Raw genomic sequence first — 15,861 nt, 5'->3', positions numbered from 1 at the left:
GTACACACAGTGAAAACTCATCCCGGGGTTATCTGTGGCGCCTTGTTGGCATTTCCAATACGAACTCGCAGCTTTCACTTCATAAACTTCAAGAAATGACATTTAGGCTCCACAGTTAGTGTTTTTTTTTCTTTTCTTTCTTTTTAATACATCTGGGAGTTAATACTGTCTCACTTTATTCATCTTTTCCTCTCCATCCTTCTCATGTTTCTTCTTCTTCGGTGTTGATGATGTGGTTTTTTTTTTTTAACAGTACAAATTCTTTCATTTTCCTTTCTTTACACATGACTTAACAAAGACCGATAGTCGTTGGAAGGCGAGAGTTAACAACAATGAGGGAAGCCCAGTGGAGAATGACCAGTTATTTCTCTATAGGATCTCTCAGTATCTATAATTGAATCACTTAAGCACTTCTGCTATTAGCTGGCGAGGAGACTCGAGCATTTTGAGAGGCAACTATCGGGGCTTTCTGCCCCGAACATCATACGAATACTGATGTAGCAGGAGACGAGACGCTCCAGTGTTCGTGATCGTGTTTGAGCTCGGCTACCAGCGTCGATGCTAACCTCTTTCCACTTAAGGTAATTGGTTGATACACTGAAGCAGATGAATTAAAAATGAAGCTAATGCCAGCGAGCTGCAGTGACTTCTGTGTCCTGCTTTCTTCCCCCGGGCCTTCGCTCCGCCATCTGTTTCTGTGAGTGATGGGAGCCTGCTGAGACACAAATCTATGTTTTGAGTGCGCGCGTCTGTGTGTAGAGGCTTATGTTTAATCAGGATGTCTTTGGGGTGTTGATGCACATCTCTCGAGCTGCGAAAAAAAAAGAAAAAAATCTGTGGCGGCAGACATCTGATTGGCAGTAATGCATTTGTGCGACCGAGCCGCATCACAGGAGCCGGTTCTGGCCAAACCTGATTAGAGACAGTAATGATGACGGAGGTTCTGCAGAGGAAACACAGAAAGCAGCTGGGAAACGGGGATGTAAGCTGTTGGGAAATGACTAATATCCTGGATGTATTGGCATGTGATGAGAAGGGATCATTAGTTAGTAAAACAGACTTATCGTGAACATATTAATATGCCCACGTTTACACTCCCACACTCACACACACACTTTCAGTGCAGATCTGAGCAGAGAGAGAAGTTTTTCTCAAGGTTATACCAAATCTACTTAAAGGTTTACACTGATTTGTTCAACATAAACCGAACCCACAGACTTATCCCGCATCGGAATGTCTGAATTTTCTGCTACAACTTCACCAACTTGTTGAAAGTGACGACATGAATTTCATAAAAGCTTTACAACAGGCCAGGTGTGTGGAGATCAGTACACAACCAGGCTTTGATCTTCTCCCACTCACTTTTGAAATGAAGTACAACACCATTCATTTCTTCCAGGGTGATATATTTACACTCACACTGTATGCTGATGACTGACACGTATTCAACACGTGTCAGTTCAGGAGCAGCATGCAGACCAATTCCATCTCGAGTGGGCCTGACGGGTAAAACAGCGCAGTAACAGCCTTTTGAATGTAAACTTTTCTTGGTTGTGATGCAGATTGTACTTGATGAAAGAATGTCTTTTTTGTCTCTAGACAAACATTTGCGACTAAAACTTACTACAGTCACTGCATAAATTGAATTTTTATGAAACCTTCTGGTGCAAAATACAGGGAAATATAAAAAAAAAATTCAATCGCTGCTGCATTATGCATGTTTTTACAAGCTTGTGGCTTCGAGGCAGATGTTACTTTGCTAGCATTCATGGCAACATCTGTGATATCTCAGTGTTGTTGAATCCATGACTATTCAGATTTTTTTTTCTTTTTCTTTTTTTTATCAATATTTCCTTTTAAATGTTTACAGTTTGCTTGGTGGTTTGACGGGCCGGATCGGAGCCTTTTGTATCTCTCTTTTCAGTTTTTATGACTGACATGCTCTGTCAATTGTTGGATACTCATAGCTTTTTACAGATCAGAACTGTGTGTGGGATTATTTTTTTTCTTCTTTTATTCTTTTTCTTCTTCCAGTGTACCAAGTTTACAGATAAATCCTTAGCATCTACAAGCGTTATTCTCACTTTATCATCAAAGGAGCATTCTTTTTTCTCCGTGTACTACTGTAGCACTAATAGACTGTGAGAAACCCTAAATAACTGTTAACAGAGGACAAGGAGTGTTAATGCAAAAAAAAAAAAAAAAAAAAAGGAATAATCACTAGAGGTAGTAATACTATAATGCCCTATTTGATAATTATATAGTGGATTTGGATTTGGCAGATCGGGGAAGCAGAGGCCGTGTGAGAAGAGCCGGAACGAAGTGACGGACACGACACGGAAGAAAAAAAAAGATGGGGAAGGAGAAGAGAGGGACGGAGAGATGGGGGGGGTTGGAGGAAAGAGGATTTATTGGGGCTGCGGGGAAGAGCAGCGTGATAGCTCTCTGATGGATTAGAGGAATGCTTGAGAAATGGAGTGTGGAGGGGCGCGAGTGTGCGGGGAGAAAAGTGAAGTTTGTGGGCCTCCTCGGGGCTGCTCTAAACACCGCTATCATTAATGTAGTTGCAAGAAGTGGACTCGCTGAGAACAGTCTTTTATTTAAAAGCCAGCTGTGGGTATTGGAGGGTGGGAGAGAGACGTCGGGAGCCGGGTGGCAGTCAGATAGCCTTAAAGAAGCGCGAAACTTTGCGTTACGGACAGATGAGGAATTAGACGCAAAACTTTGCGTTTTGCGTCTAATTCCTCGTCTGTCCGTACGAATGCTGGATTAATGTTTATATCGTGTTGTTCTCTGCACATATGTGTTGTGTGGTTTCAGTACAAAAGCAACCAACGGCGCCACCTCGTGGCCTGAAATACTAAACACATCGTTTTCAGAGTGTTGCCATTTAAGCGAGAAGCTTTTCTAAAACGGTCCGTTTTCACTTGAAACGTGGCCGTTTAGAATCAGAAGACTGTCGAGGAAGTAAACGGTCTTCATTTGAAATCACGTCAGTGTCGCCGAAGCTGTGTGTGTGTTTGGCAGACGGGCAGTGTTACTTCAGCTCGATGCTTTGGTTCAGTTTTTTCCCTGTGAGAGGAGTTTGTCTGTCAGCGGGATAAAACCTCTTTCTATACGTTTCATGCCAGATAAATATTTCATACTTCGACCGAGCAGACTTCAGGCAGAGATGTCGTTTTAGCTCCAGCAGCTCTCTCCTGTGTTATCCAGCCCAGTCGAGTTCTTTTGTCTGTCTCTAACCGTTCAGTCCAAAGAAGGGAAACTGGAAACAAAGACTCCAATTAGTCAGGCAATTACACTCTTGTTTTGTGTCCTCTGCTCATCCTCTGAGTCACACACTAATAGCTCGTCTTTCTTCTCCCGTCTCTTATTTGCCCTTCACTCTCTCTCTTTCATCTATTTTTTTCCCTCTTCTGGCATGTATGAAATCACATCTAATGTATTTTTCCCATCATGAGAGCGTTGGTAATTCCCTCTTTGTTTCTGCAGTTCATTTGCTATTTATTGCTCCGTTCTCTTCCTCGACTCTTCATCGCTTTCAGCGTGCGTCATCGTCCGTCCATCAGGTTCGGTGAGAACAGTCATGTATACGAACAAAACGCCTCTTACTCTGCTACTTTCTGCTCTTTTGTTTGGATTTTTCTTTTTTTTTTTGTTGATCTGTACATTGGTGTAGTGGTTAGCAGTGCCGAAACCAAAAACACAAAAGAAATGTTCCATGTTCACCTGAACACGTCATGTTGATGAGGCGGTTGGTTGACACTGCAGGCTCCGTCCAGATTTCGCTTTTTTCTTGTGTTGTTGTTCACATGTAATTAAAATGTGGCTCTCATCAGACTAAGTGACCCACGTGCACTGTGTACGTGACAAAACACGCGCAGTACGCCGTGTTCTGCGAAGTACAGTAAATATGGATCGGCTTCGAAATTCATTATCACATCGACATGTGGAGCACATGTCAGTGTGATAATGAATTTCGAAGCAGCTTCACAGCGGAAACCAACACAATTCTGACCAAATAATGAAGGAAGAAATAAGGTGAAGAGAAAAATGACCTAAAGTGGAACGGTGGCTGCTGTCTCATTAGCAGTGAGGAATGCAGGTCAATTTTTTAAAGTGAACTTTCCACATCTCACATACCTGAGTGCAGAAACGTGACATCTGTTTGACTTCAGTGACGTAAAAGTCAGATATGATACAAGATGACTGTTCAGACTGAAAAACATCTGCCATATCTCATGTGTGAGTGATGGATTGATGGGCGGACTTTCAGTTTACTATCTTTTTTGTAGTAGTCTCAAACCGATGTGTTTAAAATGTGTTTCCATTCCCCATTTCCATAAAAAATCTTTGTTTTCTTTCATTTTGTTCAAGTATTTGTTGTTCCAAACAACATCCTTCCTACCTTCTTCACACCCATTTCGAGCACACACACAAAAAAACACAAAGCATAGAGACAAAGCCTTAAAAAAGGAAATAGCCTTGAATAGAAAGTTGAAATCCGCTCACAGTGGTTTAAACACAAATATCCCTCTGGTACAGCTAAATTGCGTAAACTAAAAATGGAATTGGCACCGAACCGGCATTCGGAATGACTACAAACCAAAAAGAAACAATATGAAAGGATATCTGACAGAAGGAGCTGAAGGAAGGACAGAAAAGTCTGCTTCTCTGCTCTTTTCATTTGTACTTGTGGCTCTCTGTTTGTTTTGATCATTACTGCTGCTGTCGGCCATGTAAGTAGATTTGAGTCTGTGTTTTAGTGTCTTCTCGAATCTTCTAATAGATAAAGTGGGTCTGAAGGCTCAGCCTCTTTAGGTGTCTTCTGTATATTTTGGCATTGTTTTTGACGGTATGGGGGAGCAAAGGGACAAACAGCCTTACGTTTTGACTTACAGTGTGGAGCAGGCACTTTCTGTGGTCAGTGTGACTCAGATCCGATGTGGCGGCAGACGGCATCCTCTCTGCGCTGGCATTAGATTATCCTGCAGATCGAGTCAGATTATGGACTGAAACGGTGAAGGGTCAGGAAATGTAGGCTACTGATATTACACATGAATGAAAAATAAAGAAATCTGCAGACAGCGTGTTATTGTTAGAAAGAAGGATGAGGAATCAATGAGGTAAAATTCCCATTTAGTTCTATGTAGAGAGTGTTTCCTCTTCACACAAGAAGTTTTTCCTTCCTGATCAATCAACGTCTTTCACTGTAATCTTAATGCTAATAAAACCAGCACAGCAATAAATAACACAGCCCTGATTTGAGAAACTTTTCTGAACCCTGTAGTTTTGTTGTTTTTATTGCATGTGCAGCTCAGCTTGACGTCTGAGGTTAAGACTGGCTTACCGCAGGAGTCGGTGGTGAAAGGTCAAACGGGGTGCCCGGGACCTGAAAATGGCAGTTAAGTTTGCCAAGTGCCATTTTCAGCAGCTGCACAAAAAGATATTCCCTATTCATGAGAGAGTGACCTTAGCACACTGTCACCGCTCTCCTGCACCTGCAGTGATTTATTGGTTACAGGACGCCGGGCGGCCGGATGAATCGCTGGCGTTTATGCGCGGGGCGACACGTGAGCATCCCCGCCTTCAGCCTTTGTCCTTTCCTCTCAGCCCGGTCAGCCACAGCAGGAATGAAAACACACATACACACTCCCAAAATATGTCCACCGTTGACTGCTACAGTGTTTATCCTTGGAATTGATGGTTTAAGATGCATCGGTTTCAAGGCGGAGCGTAAACCTGCTGATACTGATACCAGTAATTAAAAAATCCCATTAAATCTCATTTATCTTTCATATGCAAATGATACATGAAGGCTATATGTTGCTGTGAATCACCTCCGCACAGCCTCCGCATCGACGCTACACACACCTCCAACAGCCTTGAACGGTCCCGTGTGTGATTAGACTGTAGAGCGACGGCCTTGCTGTTAATGAGTGGATCAGTCATATTTTAATCATGTTTAGTATGCAGCATCGCTGGTGTGTGAGCCTCAAAACTGTTTAGCATGTGGCATTTAGCACGGCTCTGGTGGGGTGACCAGATCCCAGCTTCCCCGATGTGGGACACAGACCATGTTTGTTTGGGACAATGTGGGATAGCAGTAATAATTGGAAAAAAAAAAAAAAAAAAAAGCCCTTCCATTCTGCCCTTCAGCTGATATTTTTATTATGCTTTGCATCTGTTTGATTAAATTTATTTTATTTAAATGCAAGTTCTCTCAGATAGAGAACAAAGTAAGCATGGAGCCTTTGTGCTGTTTCACATTTCCATATTAACGCCTAAGTATGTACAATCAAACCGAATGCACAGCCGCTACAACAGAAAGAGAATGGCTTTTCTGTATTTTCACCAGCAACAGACGGTAAGAACACAGACCCACCACCACAGTAAAGTGTTTGTTCCCGCAGTAGAGCCTGCACTGAGAGAGGTTACATGCATTCAGGTACATTGGCCGATTATTAGAACAAAACATTCGCTGCAATCAGAGCTCATCTCGCTCTGCTCAGAATAACACCGAATTCCCTGAAGAAAAGAGCCACTGCTTTTTCCTCAGATTATGAAAAACACGTTTCAAAACTGAAGCCTTCCTGTCAATAACAATACGAGACGCCGTGTCAGTGAAAAGTAAGCTCTATACATGTATAAAGTAGAATATAAAGTAGTAAAACACCTGAACTGGCTGTATACTGTATATTTTTACATTGTATTGACATTTATTGCTGGAGCTAGGTTGTTCAGTTATTGGGCCTTTTTCCCTCTTTGTCATTCCATAATTAGAATGAGTAGGCCTAAAAAAGGGACAATATTCAACAAAGCATGTGTGCTTTGTTTCATTTCGTCATCTTTCTGAGTAAAAGAAGATGAATTTGTGAGACGAAATCAAGAGGAATAACATCAGTGATTCGCCGGCTGCAAACACAAAGAAGAGAAAAAAGTCGCTGGAGGAGAGCGAGCTTTCACATATCTCAGAAAATCAGAGGACGCGAGGCAAGAGACTCCAGCAAATGTTTTACAAATGAATAAGCTGCAGCAAACCAAATTAACAGGATCCTGTTTGTAGGAAATGTTTTTTCGCTTTGCTCTTTAAACAGAGACAGCCGACGCATGAAAAAGGCCACAAATTACCACAAACGATGTCTTCGTATGCGACGGATGTTGACTGTACATGCGTTCCATGGTGATGTGTGTATTCTGAGAGTTAATGATGCGTGGAGCGCCGCGTGGGCGTCTCTCATCTCCGAGCAGATGCCAGCCCCATTACGGCGACACTGTTCTTTAAAAGAACAAAGCTTCCTCACTTATCGGCGCCGAGAATAACATACACAATAAAACTTTAAATCGGGCCTTTTACTGAGTCTAACCAGGAACTCCGGAGAAATACTGGAGCCCGGATAAGTGTAAAATGTTGATTTATGTGGAGCATCGATTTTCTCCCTCTCAGCCTCTGAGAGAGTGTTTTATTCAGGACCTGAGGCCTATAATATTGTGGCTCACTGCTTTCTCGTTTGCCATCTTGCCTGAAGCAGATAGTTATATTCCAGGCTGATTAACCTGTTTATGCCTGGGCCCAATTGACATTTACTTTTGATATTTTTAGTGTTAAACTATTTACCTTGCTCCTTCTGCAATCTAATTAAACCCTGCTACGCTTTGATTTTTCACTGACCCGCCGTTGTTAACGGCTGGTCTCTGCGCAAGAACAGCGGTTATGTTTTCATAAGCGTGACGCGGCGAGAGGAAAGAAAGTGGGAGACGCAGCCGCGACTTATATAGATTCTTTCATTTTGGCAGCACAGAGCATCTAACAATATCTGGCTCTCTTTCTCTGTTTTCCCCCTCCAGTCTGATCTCATCCAGACGATACTACTTCGAGATCCTTCACAAGCAGGATGACAAAGGCTCAGATCACGTCGAGGTGGGGGTGAGTACATCCGCCCGAACGTGGGAATACACTTCCTTCACTTTGCTTTTTTTGTTTAGATCTCTCTTTCATCAGATTTAACCCACCTCCCAGAGGAGATCCCTCACCAGGAAACTTTCTCTTTAACCTTTCATTCAAATACTTCAAAAGCGAAAATTTCAGCCCGAGATGGCATTAAAATATCCTTCAAGGGTTTCTTTTCATCCCAGAATGTTAAATGTCAGGATAAATGAATTAAATCCTGTGGCATTGATATGAATGGAAATCTATTGGAAAGTGAAAAAAAATCATCAAACGCTGAGAGTTCACCCAAGTTGAACAAATTCCTGGTTGAATTTGTGCGTCCATACTGAGTAATACTGACTAACTGTACATCTACTCTTACTCGAGAGAGATTTAGACATATCTGCATTCATTTCATATTTAAACAAATATGGTATATTTTTTTAAAATCATATTATAGATTGATATTTATTTATTAGCACAAAGACATGAAACCACGCTGGACTGTGACCAGTTTCAATGTATTCATGTCCCAATAGCTGTTTCCCACTAACCTTTCCGTTCCAGATCCAATCATTTGAAATCTCTCTCCACCCACTCCTTCATCTGTCACTCTCTCTTTCTCCACCTCACATCTTCCTCCGTGTCTTCCTGTTTGTCTCTCTCCGGCTCTCCTCTGCACCATTTCTCCCTCAGTATTGGTCTTCTGCACCTCAGGCAGGGCTCAGAGATGAGTGGGGCTTAATTTCAGGATGGAGTTTCAAAACGAGAGCCCACACGCCTCGTATGAGGCTGCGCTTCGAGTGGGAGGGCAGATGATAAAAACCAGATCACTGATGTGTGTGTGTGTGCGTGTGTGTGGAATGGATCTCTTAACAAGCCTCGGGTTATCGTCATCATGGTGACCATTATCATCAACTCTGCTGGAGTTGCACTCTTCCTTCCTCCAACTTTACTGCTATTTTTTTTCCACCCTCAGACGTGTTTTGTCTTTATCACCTGCAGCCTCCGGCTGCTTTCCTTTGTCTGTACTTCTGTTGTCCTTATAGCTACTTTAGGCCCCGTTTAAACGACGTTTCAGGTCAAAACATGTTGCTTTTGCATCGTCGTTGCAGAAAAATGTCACATTTACACAGCAACACTTCAAAAATAACGTCTGTTTACAAAACAATGTTGAAAACAGTGTAGTTTTCATGTTGGGGCTGTAGGTCAGCTGCCGTCTACAAGGAGATGGAGCCCGAGTCTGTCCGGAAAGTTACCTTTTCCTCTGTTTACGTGATGACGGAGCTGGAGCGTTTTCAAAAAAGTTCCACTCTGGGAGCCTTTTCAGTAGCTTTGAGCACCAGTTTAGCATAAACAGACCCCCCAAAACACAGGGCAGGTTTTCTGTTTTCACTTGGAAAGTTTCATTAACATGTCTGGATAAACAGTCTGCATTCATCCAGCTTGGATCGGAATCATGAACTCGCTACGAAATGAGATGCTGGCTCGTACATTTGTGCATCCCAGGAAGGGAGGTGAGCAGATACTTTGCAACCGTGGAAAAAGACCTCGAAAATTGGCTCAATTGAACCATTAGCTGTTAAAAGCAATATTTTCTCTGAATTTCTCAGAGTCGTTATGACATTGGCGGGTCTCTCAAGGACGTGACGGTTGTGATGAGATGTTGTGGGTCACTGATGTTGAGGTGTTATGAATATGGCTCTAATTATGAGCAAATGGAACTAATAAATTGCAGCCCTTGACTGACACATCATCCTAGTTGTAAACAAATTCTGTCCTCTTTATTTGGACAGGAAACCCAGGTCTAAACGGTGAAATGAAATGTGATGTATTTATTTAAAAAAAAAAACAACAAAAAACTTAAAGAAACAAAATAAAAACAAACTGAACATTTTTTTTCTTGTTGCTGTTTTAGTGACTCCAACTAATGGATTTGGGAGCAATGTGTCGTTGTTAATAGATTCGGTGTGAATATGCAAAAACACACATAGAGCTTCATTATATTAACTCGTGTCTCTCACCTTTCTTAACAGCGACACTTAAAATGGAAAGAACAAAGCTCCATACATGGTGTATCTACATTTATTGGCATTATGAAAAAGAAAAAAAAAAAAACTTCCTTGTGTGCTCTATGTGAAGTTGGATATAACTGTTGATATCATAGGATGAGAGGCATGAATCACAGAGGTATGGGGGAAATGCTTCAAGCAGGAAAGAATATCTCATTTCCTCATAAGTAATGGAGGTAATGCTACCAAGGATGACAAAGGTGAAAACTACAACACTGCCCCAGCTGAAACTGAAGTCACTCCTGCTACCTCAGGTAGTGAGTTTCACAGTACAGACCCATCTGATTGTTTTTGGATCTTCAGCACCATGGACAGCGCTCAAAATGACAACGACTTAATGCTGTTGACGTGCTTTTTTTTTTTTAAGTCGGTTCTTGTCATGTGGTGAATAACTGACCTCTTTATGGAGAAAAAAATGCAATAAAATTCCAGTTTCTTAGAAACTTCTTAATGTTTTATTTGTGTGCAGCTTATGGCAGCCAATCAGCCGCTTAATGAGTGGTGATGCTTCATACAGCAGGATGAACTCAACTGTCAATCCCCCGGCTCAAAACACCTTCCCACGTGCCTGCGCTTGCCGTTCAGTTCCTTAGATGCTTTCGTTGCTGCTCAGTCTGATTGACATTTCGTAGAGAATAGGTTTGAGTGGAAAGTAATGTTTTCCTCCATAGTGTCATGACTCCCTGTCTCTATACCCCTGAACTTAGTGGTTTAAGGGTTGACAGTCGCCTTAATGACAATCCAACTTGGTCGTCCGTCCATACGAACAGTGTATTGTTCTTTGTGTGGTGATGTGTGTGGTTTCACAACAAAAACAACACCCACTAGTGGCCCGACAGGAAAACTAATTTTGTATTAGTTGGGACCAATAAAGATTTTTCTGACCACAAGCATCATATATTCTTGCTTCTTGAACTACTTGTGGGCAAATCAAAGTCCTTCTGCCCCTGCTCAGCAGAGAGAGAAGAGGTGAACTACACGGCCAAAAAAGAAAGAGAAGAAAGAGGCGAACTTCTCTGACTTTGATATTCTTGCCTGGAACTGGGACAGAATCCACAACGGCAGACAGTTCTTCACCAAATGCCTGGATGTTTGTTTTCATCCAAATGTATTCATTTCCAACAGCTCCGCCTCCCAGATCAGCGAGCCACTCTTTCCCAAACAACACATCGCAGCCAGACTCTCCCACCACATGCTCCGTAATCCAGTCCGCACAGACGCCAGCAAATGACAGAACGAGCCCACATCCTCGTCTCTGAAACGGTGCCACGGCACTCTGCTCTGAGGACAGGAGACGAGGTGGACAAGTGGAAGCCACTTAAGATACTTATTAGATCATGTCATGGAATCTGTAACTCTAATTTATTCTGAGAGAAAGCTCAGTCATTTTGTTCCCTCCGTGCCGAATGGAAAGCTCATCAGACGTATTGATCCGTTTCTGTGTGTGCTTCTTGCAGCTTCTAAAAAACAAAGTGGGGAATATTGGTTTGCAAATCTTCCATCAGTGGGTGTGAAGAAAAACAATTACTGAAAGGGTTTTGCGCTGATGAGGAAGAAGACTTTAAGAAACAGTCGGGGCTCAGCCAGGCGCAGGTGTTCAGGTGGCGGCACGTCTGTGAAACATTTCCGTCTGTCCATACTGAGCATGTGCACAAGAACTGTTTGCTACGACTGTAGTGTGCATGACCAGTAGCAGCACTTCACGAAAGTTGCGTTTTTGTCATTTTAGGGGGAATTTTGCTGTTTTAGCTGGAAGTGACACTTAAGGAAGTCTTTCCTGCTACGGCTCAGATTTCATACCTTTGGGTGACTTGTCATTTATTACAGAGGGGAATTAAAAAAAAAAAAAAAAAAAAAAAACTGCATTTTTTTAAATGGCTCTGACCACTGTTATGTGAACGGACCCCCAAAACGCAACGTATGTTTAGCTTTTTCACATGGAAACACTGTCGTTTAAATGGATCCTCAGCCTTTTTCTGGATCTTGTTGAACATATTCTTTGATCTTCTCCAGGCCTGTAAAGATTACCGATACGGGTTTCGGATGGTAACATCATTGCGTTAAATCCATCAGCGGCAGGTAGACAAGAGGACAAGCGATGTCCGCGGCTTCGAGATTTTTTAATAAAAATTAGAATGACAAACGTAAAACAGACTGTAAACTGTGTTCTGCTGTGTAAATGGAGTTAGTGCAGGTAGACCTGTAAACATGCACGAGGGCGGTCGTCTCTCAGACCAGGATGAGCCTTTTGCCTCACAAGCATGGCGATTTCCATCCCGATGGGCAGAAACCGAAGGAAGTCCTCGCTGGCAGTCTTTCCATTCCCACTGAACCAGGCGGCCAAGGTCACAATACACATCAGTCTATTAAGCTTTCAGGTCACACAGGCAAATGCTTGTCAAGCATCAGTCACGCTCCAGTTTGTGGCAGGTCCAGCAGTACGGAGAGTCTACCGTAGTAGAAGACTGGAGAGAGAGAGAGAGAGAGAGAGAGAGAGAGAGAGAGAGAGAGAGAGAGAGAGAGAGAGAGAGAGAGAGCCCAGTATGATTCATTCAGGCAGCCAAAATCGTAGCTCTTTGGAGAAGAGGTCATAAAATATTCTGCTCTGAGGCTGCAGACGGCGGGTGTTCGGTCTGTCAAACAGTGGAGGCATCACTGGCACTTATTTGGTGGAGGATATTTTAGGAATCCACAAAAACTCCGGAAATCAGTCACTCTAGAGCAGCCATGTTCAAATTCTGACCCCCGGGACAAATATGGTCCAAGGTTAGACTGCCTCAGACCCTCTGTCCCAGAATGTTTTTTTTTTTTTTGTTTGTTTTTTGATCAACTACCCCAAAAAAGACAAATCCTGTTTTTAACTTGTGCAGCAGCTTCATTGACTAGGCTGCATGCTCAAGGAGTGTTTTCAAAGGTGTGTTTTTGAGGGTCTGTTTACACGACAACAGAGATTGAAACACCTGAAAACACAACTTTTTTACAGACACGGAATCTGGTTTCATTAAAAAAAAATAAACAGCACCCACTAGTGGCCTAACATGACAACTACATCGTGTTCAGCATTTCTGCTGTTTCCATGTAGAAGAATGAAATGAAAAGAAACGACTATGAAGCAAGGCTGTGATCTACTTCTGTTAGAAAACACATAAACTAAGTGAGACTATTTCTGGAATCTTAAATTACATTCCATAAAGGAAATCAGATAAATCAATTCTTTAATGTATTTTGCCAGAGTAAGCTGAATAAATGTTCTGCTTTGGATAGCAGGATGAGCAGAAATAAATGTGAAGGAATAAAAGCTTAAAGCTAAAAATAAACTGCAGTGAAAACCTGAAATCTTAAAAAAAAAAAAAAAACAATCCAAAAAAAGAAACAGAATTAGTAGAATTAGTAAACTAAGCTCTGGGTCACTCACATCTCTTGGTCCACTGCTGCTTCACACGGGAAGTGATGTCGAGAGGTCTGCGTACGTACATGCGGCCGTGAGTACACCCACGAGTGTTGAGGTAAACGGGTGTGTGAGAGTGTGTGCAGACATGGGCGTGAGCGTTAACTGGTGGGCAGTTTGAGATGTGGCCTGGCAGGAGCGCTAAAACAAGGCCATTAAAAAAACCCTGCCTCTAAATCCCCACGCCCGCCGCTGTCCATAAACTTGCCATCGCTAATTAAGGTTTGACTTTCTTCTCTTCTTTCTTGCACTCCCTCGTCCTCTCAATCACTCGCTTTAATGGCCAGTCCCTTCCTTCATTCTGCCACGCTGCCGGCAGTAGATGTTTTCCAGCGGCGAGTGGAAACGCCTCGCGTTTGACGGACGACGGTCCAGATGGTAACGAAGAAAGTTAATGAAAAGCGCTGCTCACTGAATCATCGGCCGTCAGTCTGAAAGAGTTAATTTAGAGTTAATCGAAGGAAAACACTGAGTTGTGTGTGTGTGTGTGGAAAGGGTCAGTCAGAGTGTGGGCTTCGGTCATTTACTTATTCATTCAAACAACTCGACAGTCTCCTCATTCACCGGCGCGCTGTTCCCAAATACAAATGCGGTGTTTTCCATCCCCTCAGGAAGGGCACGGTGTGTTTCCAACCTTCCTGTCTGTAACGGCGGTTTTATGTTCTGCTTTCCCGCGGCCATCCTACCTAATTTGTACACACAGAGGAAGAGAAAGCGGCCCGTGCGGAGGGAGGAGGGCTTCTCCTTTTCATTTTATCAAGCAGCGCTTGTGTTTTACTCGTCGTTCCTTCATAGAAATCTCCGCTAAACAAGCACATTACCGCGGGAACCGTCCACCTCTGACCACGCCGCCGCGGCTCTGCAGAGAACATTGCAGAGAGAGCTGTGAATCCACACTATCTGCTCTTTAACAAATGAGCGCCTGGGTTCCTCTGGATTTATGTGAGCCCTGGGCTCGCGCTGTTGTGGGCCGGTCACGGTAAATCTGCTATTTTTGTCAAGGTGTGAAATGTATTCTCCCGCTAAATCACACACAGGGGCCTTACTAAGAAGACAGCGTGCCGCACACACTCGCACACACACGCGCAGACACAGACACACAGTCCTGTGCACAATCTTGATTTGCTGCAAGACTTTTAGATGCTTCATTAAATTGTTTCTGCCAGTGCAAACCCGCTTTGATGGCCTGGTGAGTAGTTGCAGGGGGGAAAATAGAAGAAGGCAGACAAAGAAAAGAGAGAGAGAGGTTTCAATGTGGCCTTGATTTACTCTCAGCCAGTTAACTGTTAAGTAGATTCGATTCACATAAACCGCACAAAAGAGGAATACATGCCTGAAGTTTACATTTTCTTCTTTTCCTTTTGGCTCTATTCCCTGTGAAATCTGTTCAAGACCTCACGTTTAGAGTGCTGTGTGACTCTTTAGCAAGCTGTTTTCCTTTTCCGATGTATTTATAATCTATAAATTCCCGTGTCATGCAAACCGAAATACGAAAGTATTGAGAGAAAAATCCCACAAGGGTGTTTATCCATCAAATTGTGGTTAAATGTTGTAGTTATGTATGGAAAACGAAGCCTGTAATATATTCTGATCTCGCAAACTGCTGAAGTTAGGACTGATGTGTAAACATATGGTCTCAGACAGTTTGAGTTACAATACAAAGTAGAAAGGTCAGACCTCTCAGGTTTTTCTTTCGGAAGCACAAGAGTCTAAACTTTTCTCAAAGAAACCCAGATTTGATAAAGTCAAAGCGCCCAAAGGGCCGACTGCCCCCATTATATTATCTCAAACAATAAAAAAAATTGCGTCTTAATATCCGGTGAGATCTCTCCCGTTCTCTTTGCGGAGGCTCGGTTTAGTCGTCCTCTCAGAGTAAATGTGCTCCGTTCTCCGTGTAACAGTCTTTAATAAACTCACCTGTTAAATCATCCCCATGTAGGGTTACGGCAGAGATCTGCAATCTTTATGATCGTTTCAGGCATTTCTGTGGCCTTTCTACCAAAACAAAAAAGGAAAAAGAACATGTCTGCAGCAGTTTATACTTCATAATTATAACACTTCAAAGCTTGAATCTATTCAACAAATCTCTGCTTTATGTTGCCGCCATTTCAGTTATTTTCTTTTATTGTTATTACTTTTGTTTAGGAGCTCAGTTGAAATGCAAGTCAAGAGATGAGAGCAACATTAATCATCTGATAAATGTTTTTATTCACACGCGATTTTGCGAAAGCTCCATCTATGGGGCCATTATTGCAGCAGAAGGATTTGTGAATGCGAATTTAGAGTTTGTTTTGTCTGTATCTCAGGCTCTGTCCGAAGTGGGGGTTGTCAGTGTGAACCAGAATCTGAAAAAGTTGTCTGTAACTCGGTTTTCAAATATGAAATCAGCTAATCTGTATTAAAAGACAGCA

At 42.6% G+C, this 15,861-nt stretch overlaps 1 protein-coding gene across 1 annotated transcript in view; it reads left to right on the top strand.

Annotated features, from left to right (window-relative positions):
- The window catches only part of b4galnt4a (beta-1,4-N-acetyl-galactosaminyl transferase 4a), a 143,502-nt gene that overhangs the window by 105,816 nt on the left and 21,825 nt on the right, over nucleotides 1-15,861 (top strand). The window contains exon 8 of the mRNA XM_030095527.1: nucleotides 7,849-7,927. Within this exon, the coding sequence (XP_029951387.1) occupies nucleotides 7,849-7,927 (79 nt within the window). The remainder of the gene's footprint in view (nucleotides 1-7,848; nucleotides 7,928-15,861) is intronic.

The sequence above is a fragment of the Salarias fasciatus genome, chromosome 7 (genome assembly GCF_902148845.1).
Source record: "Salarias fasciatus chromosome 7, fSalaFa1.1, whole genome shotgun sequence".
Classification (NCBI taxonomy): domain Eukaryota; kingdom Metazoa; phylum Chordata; class Actinopteri; order Blenniiformes; family Blenniidae; genus Salarias; species Salarias fasciatus.
This window is presented reverse-complemented; position numbering and strand designations above follow the sequence as displayed.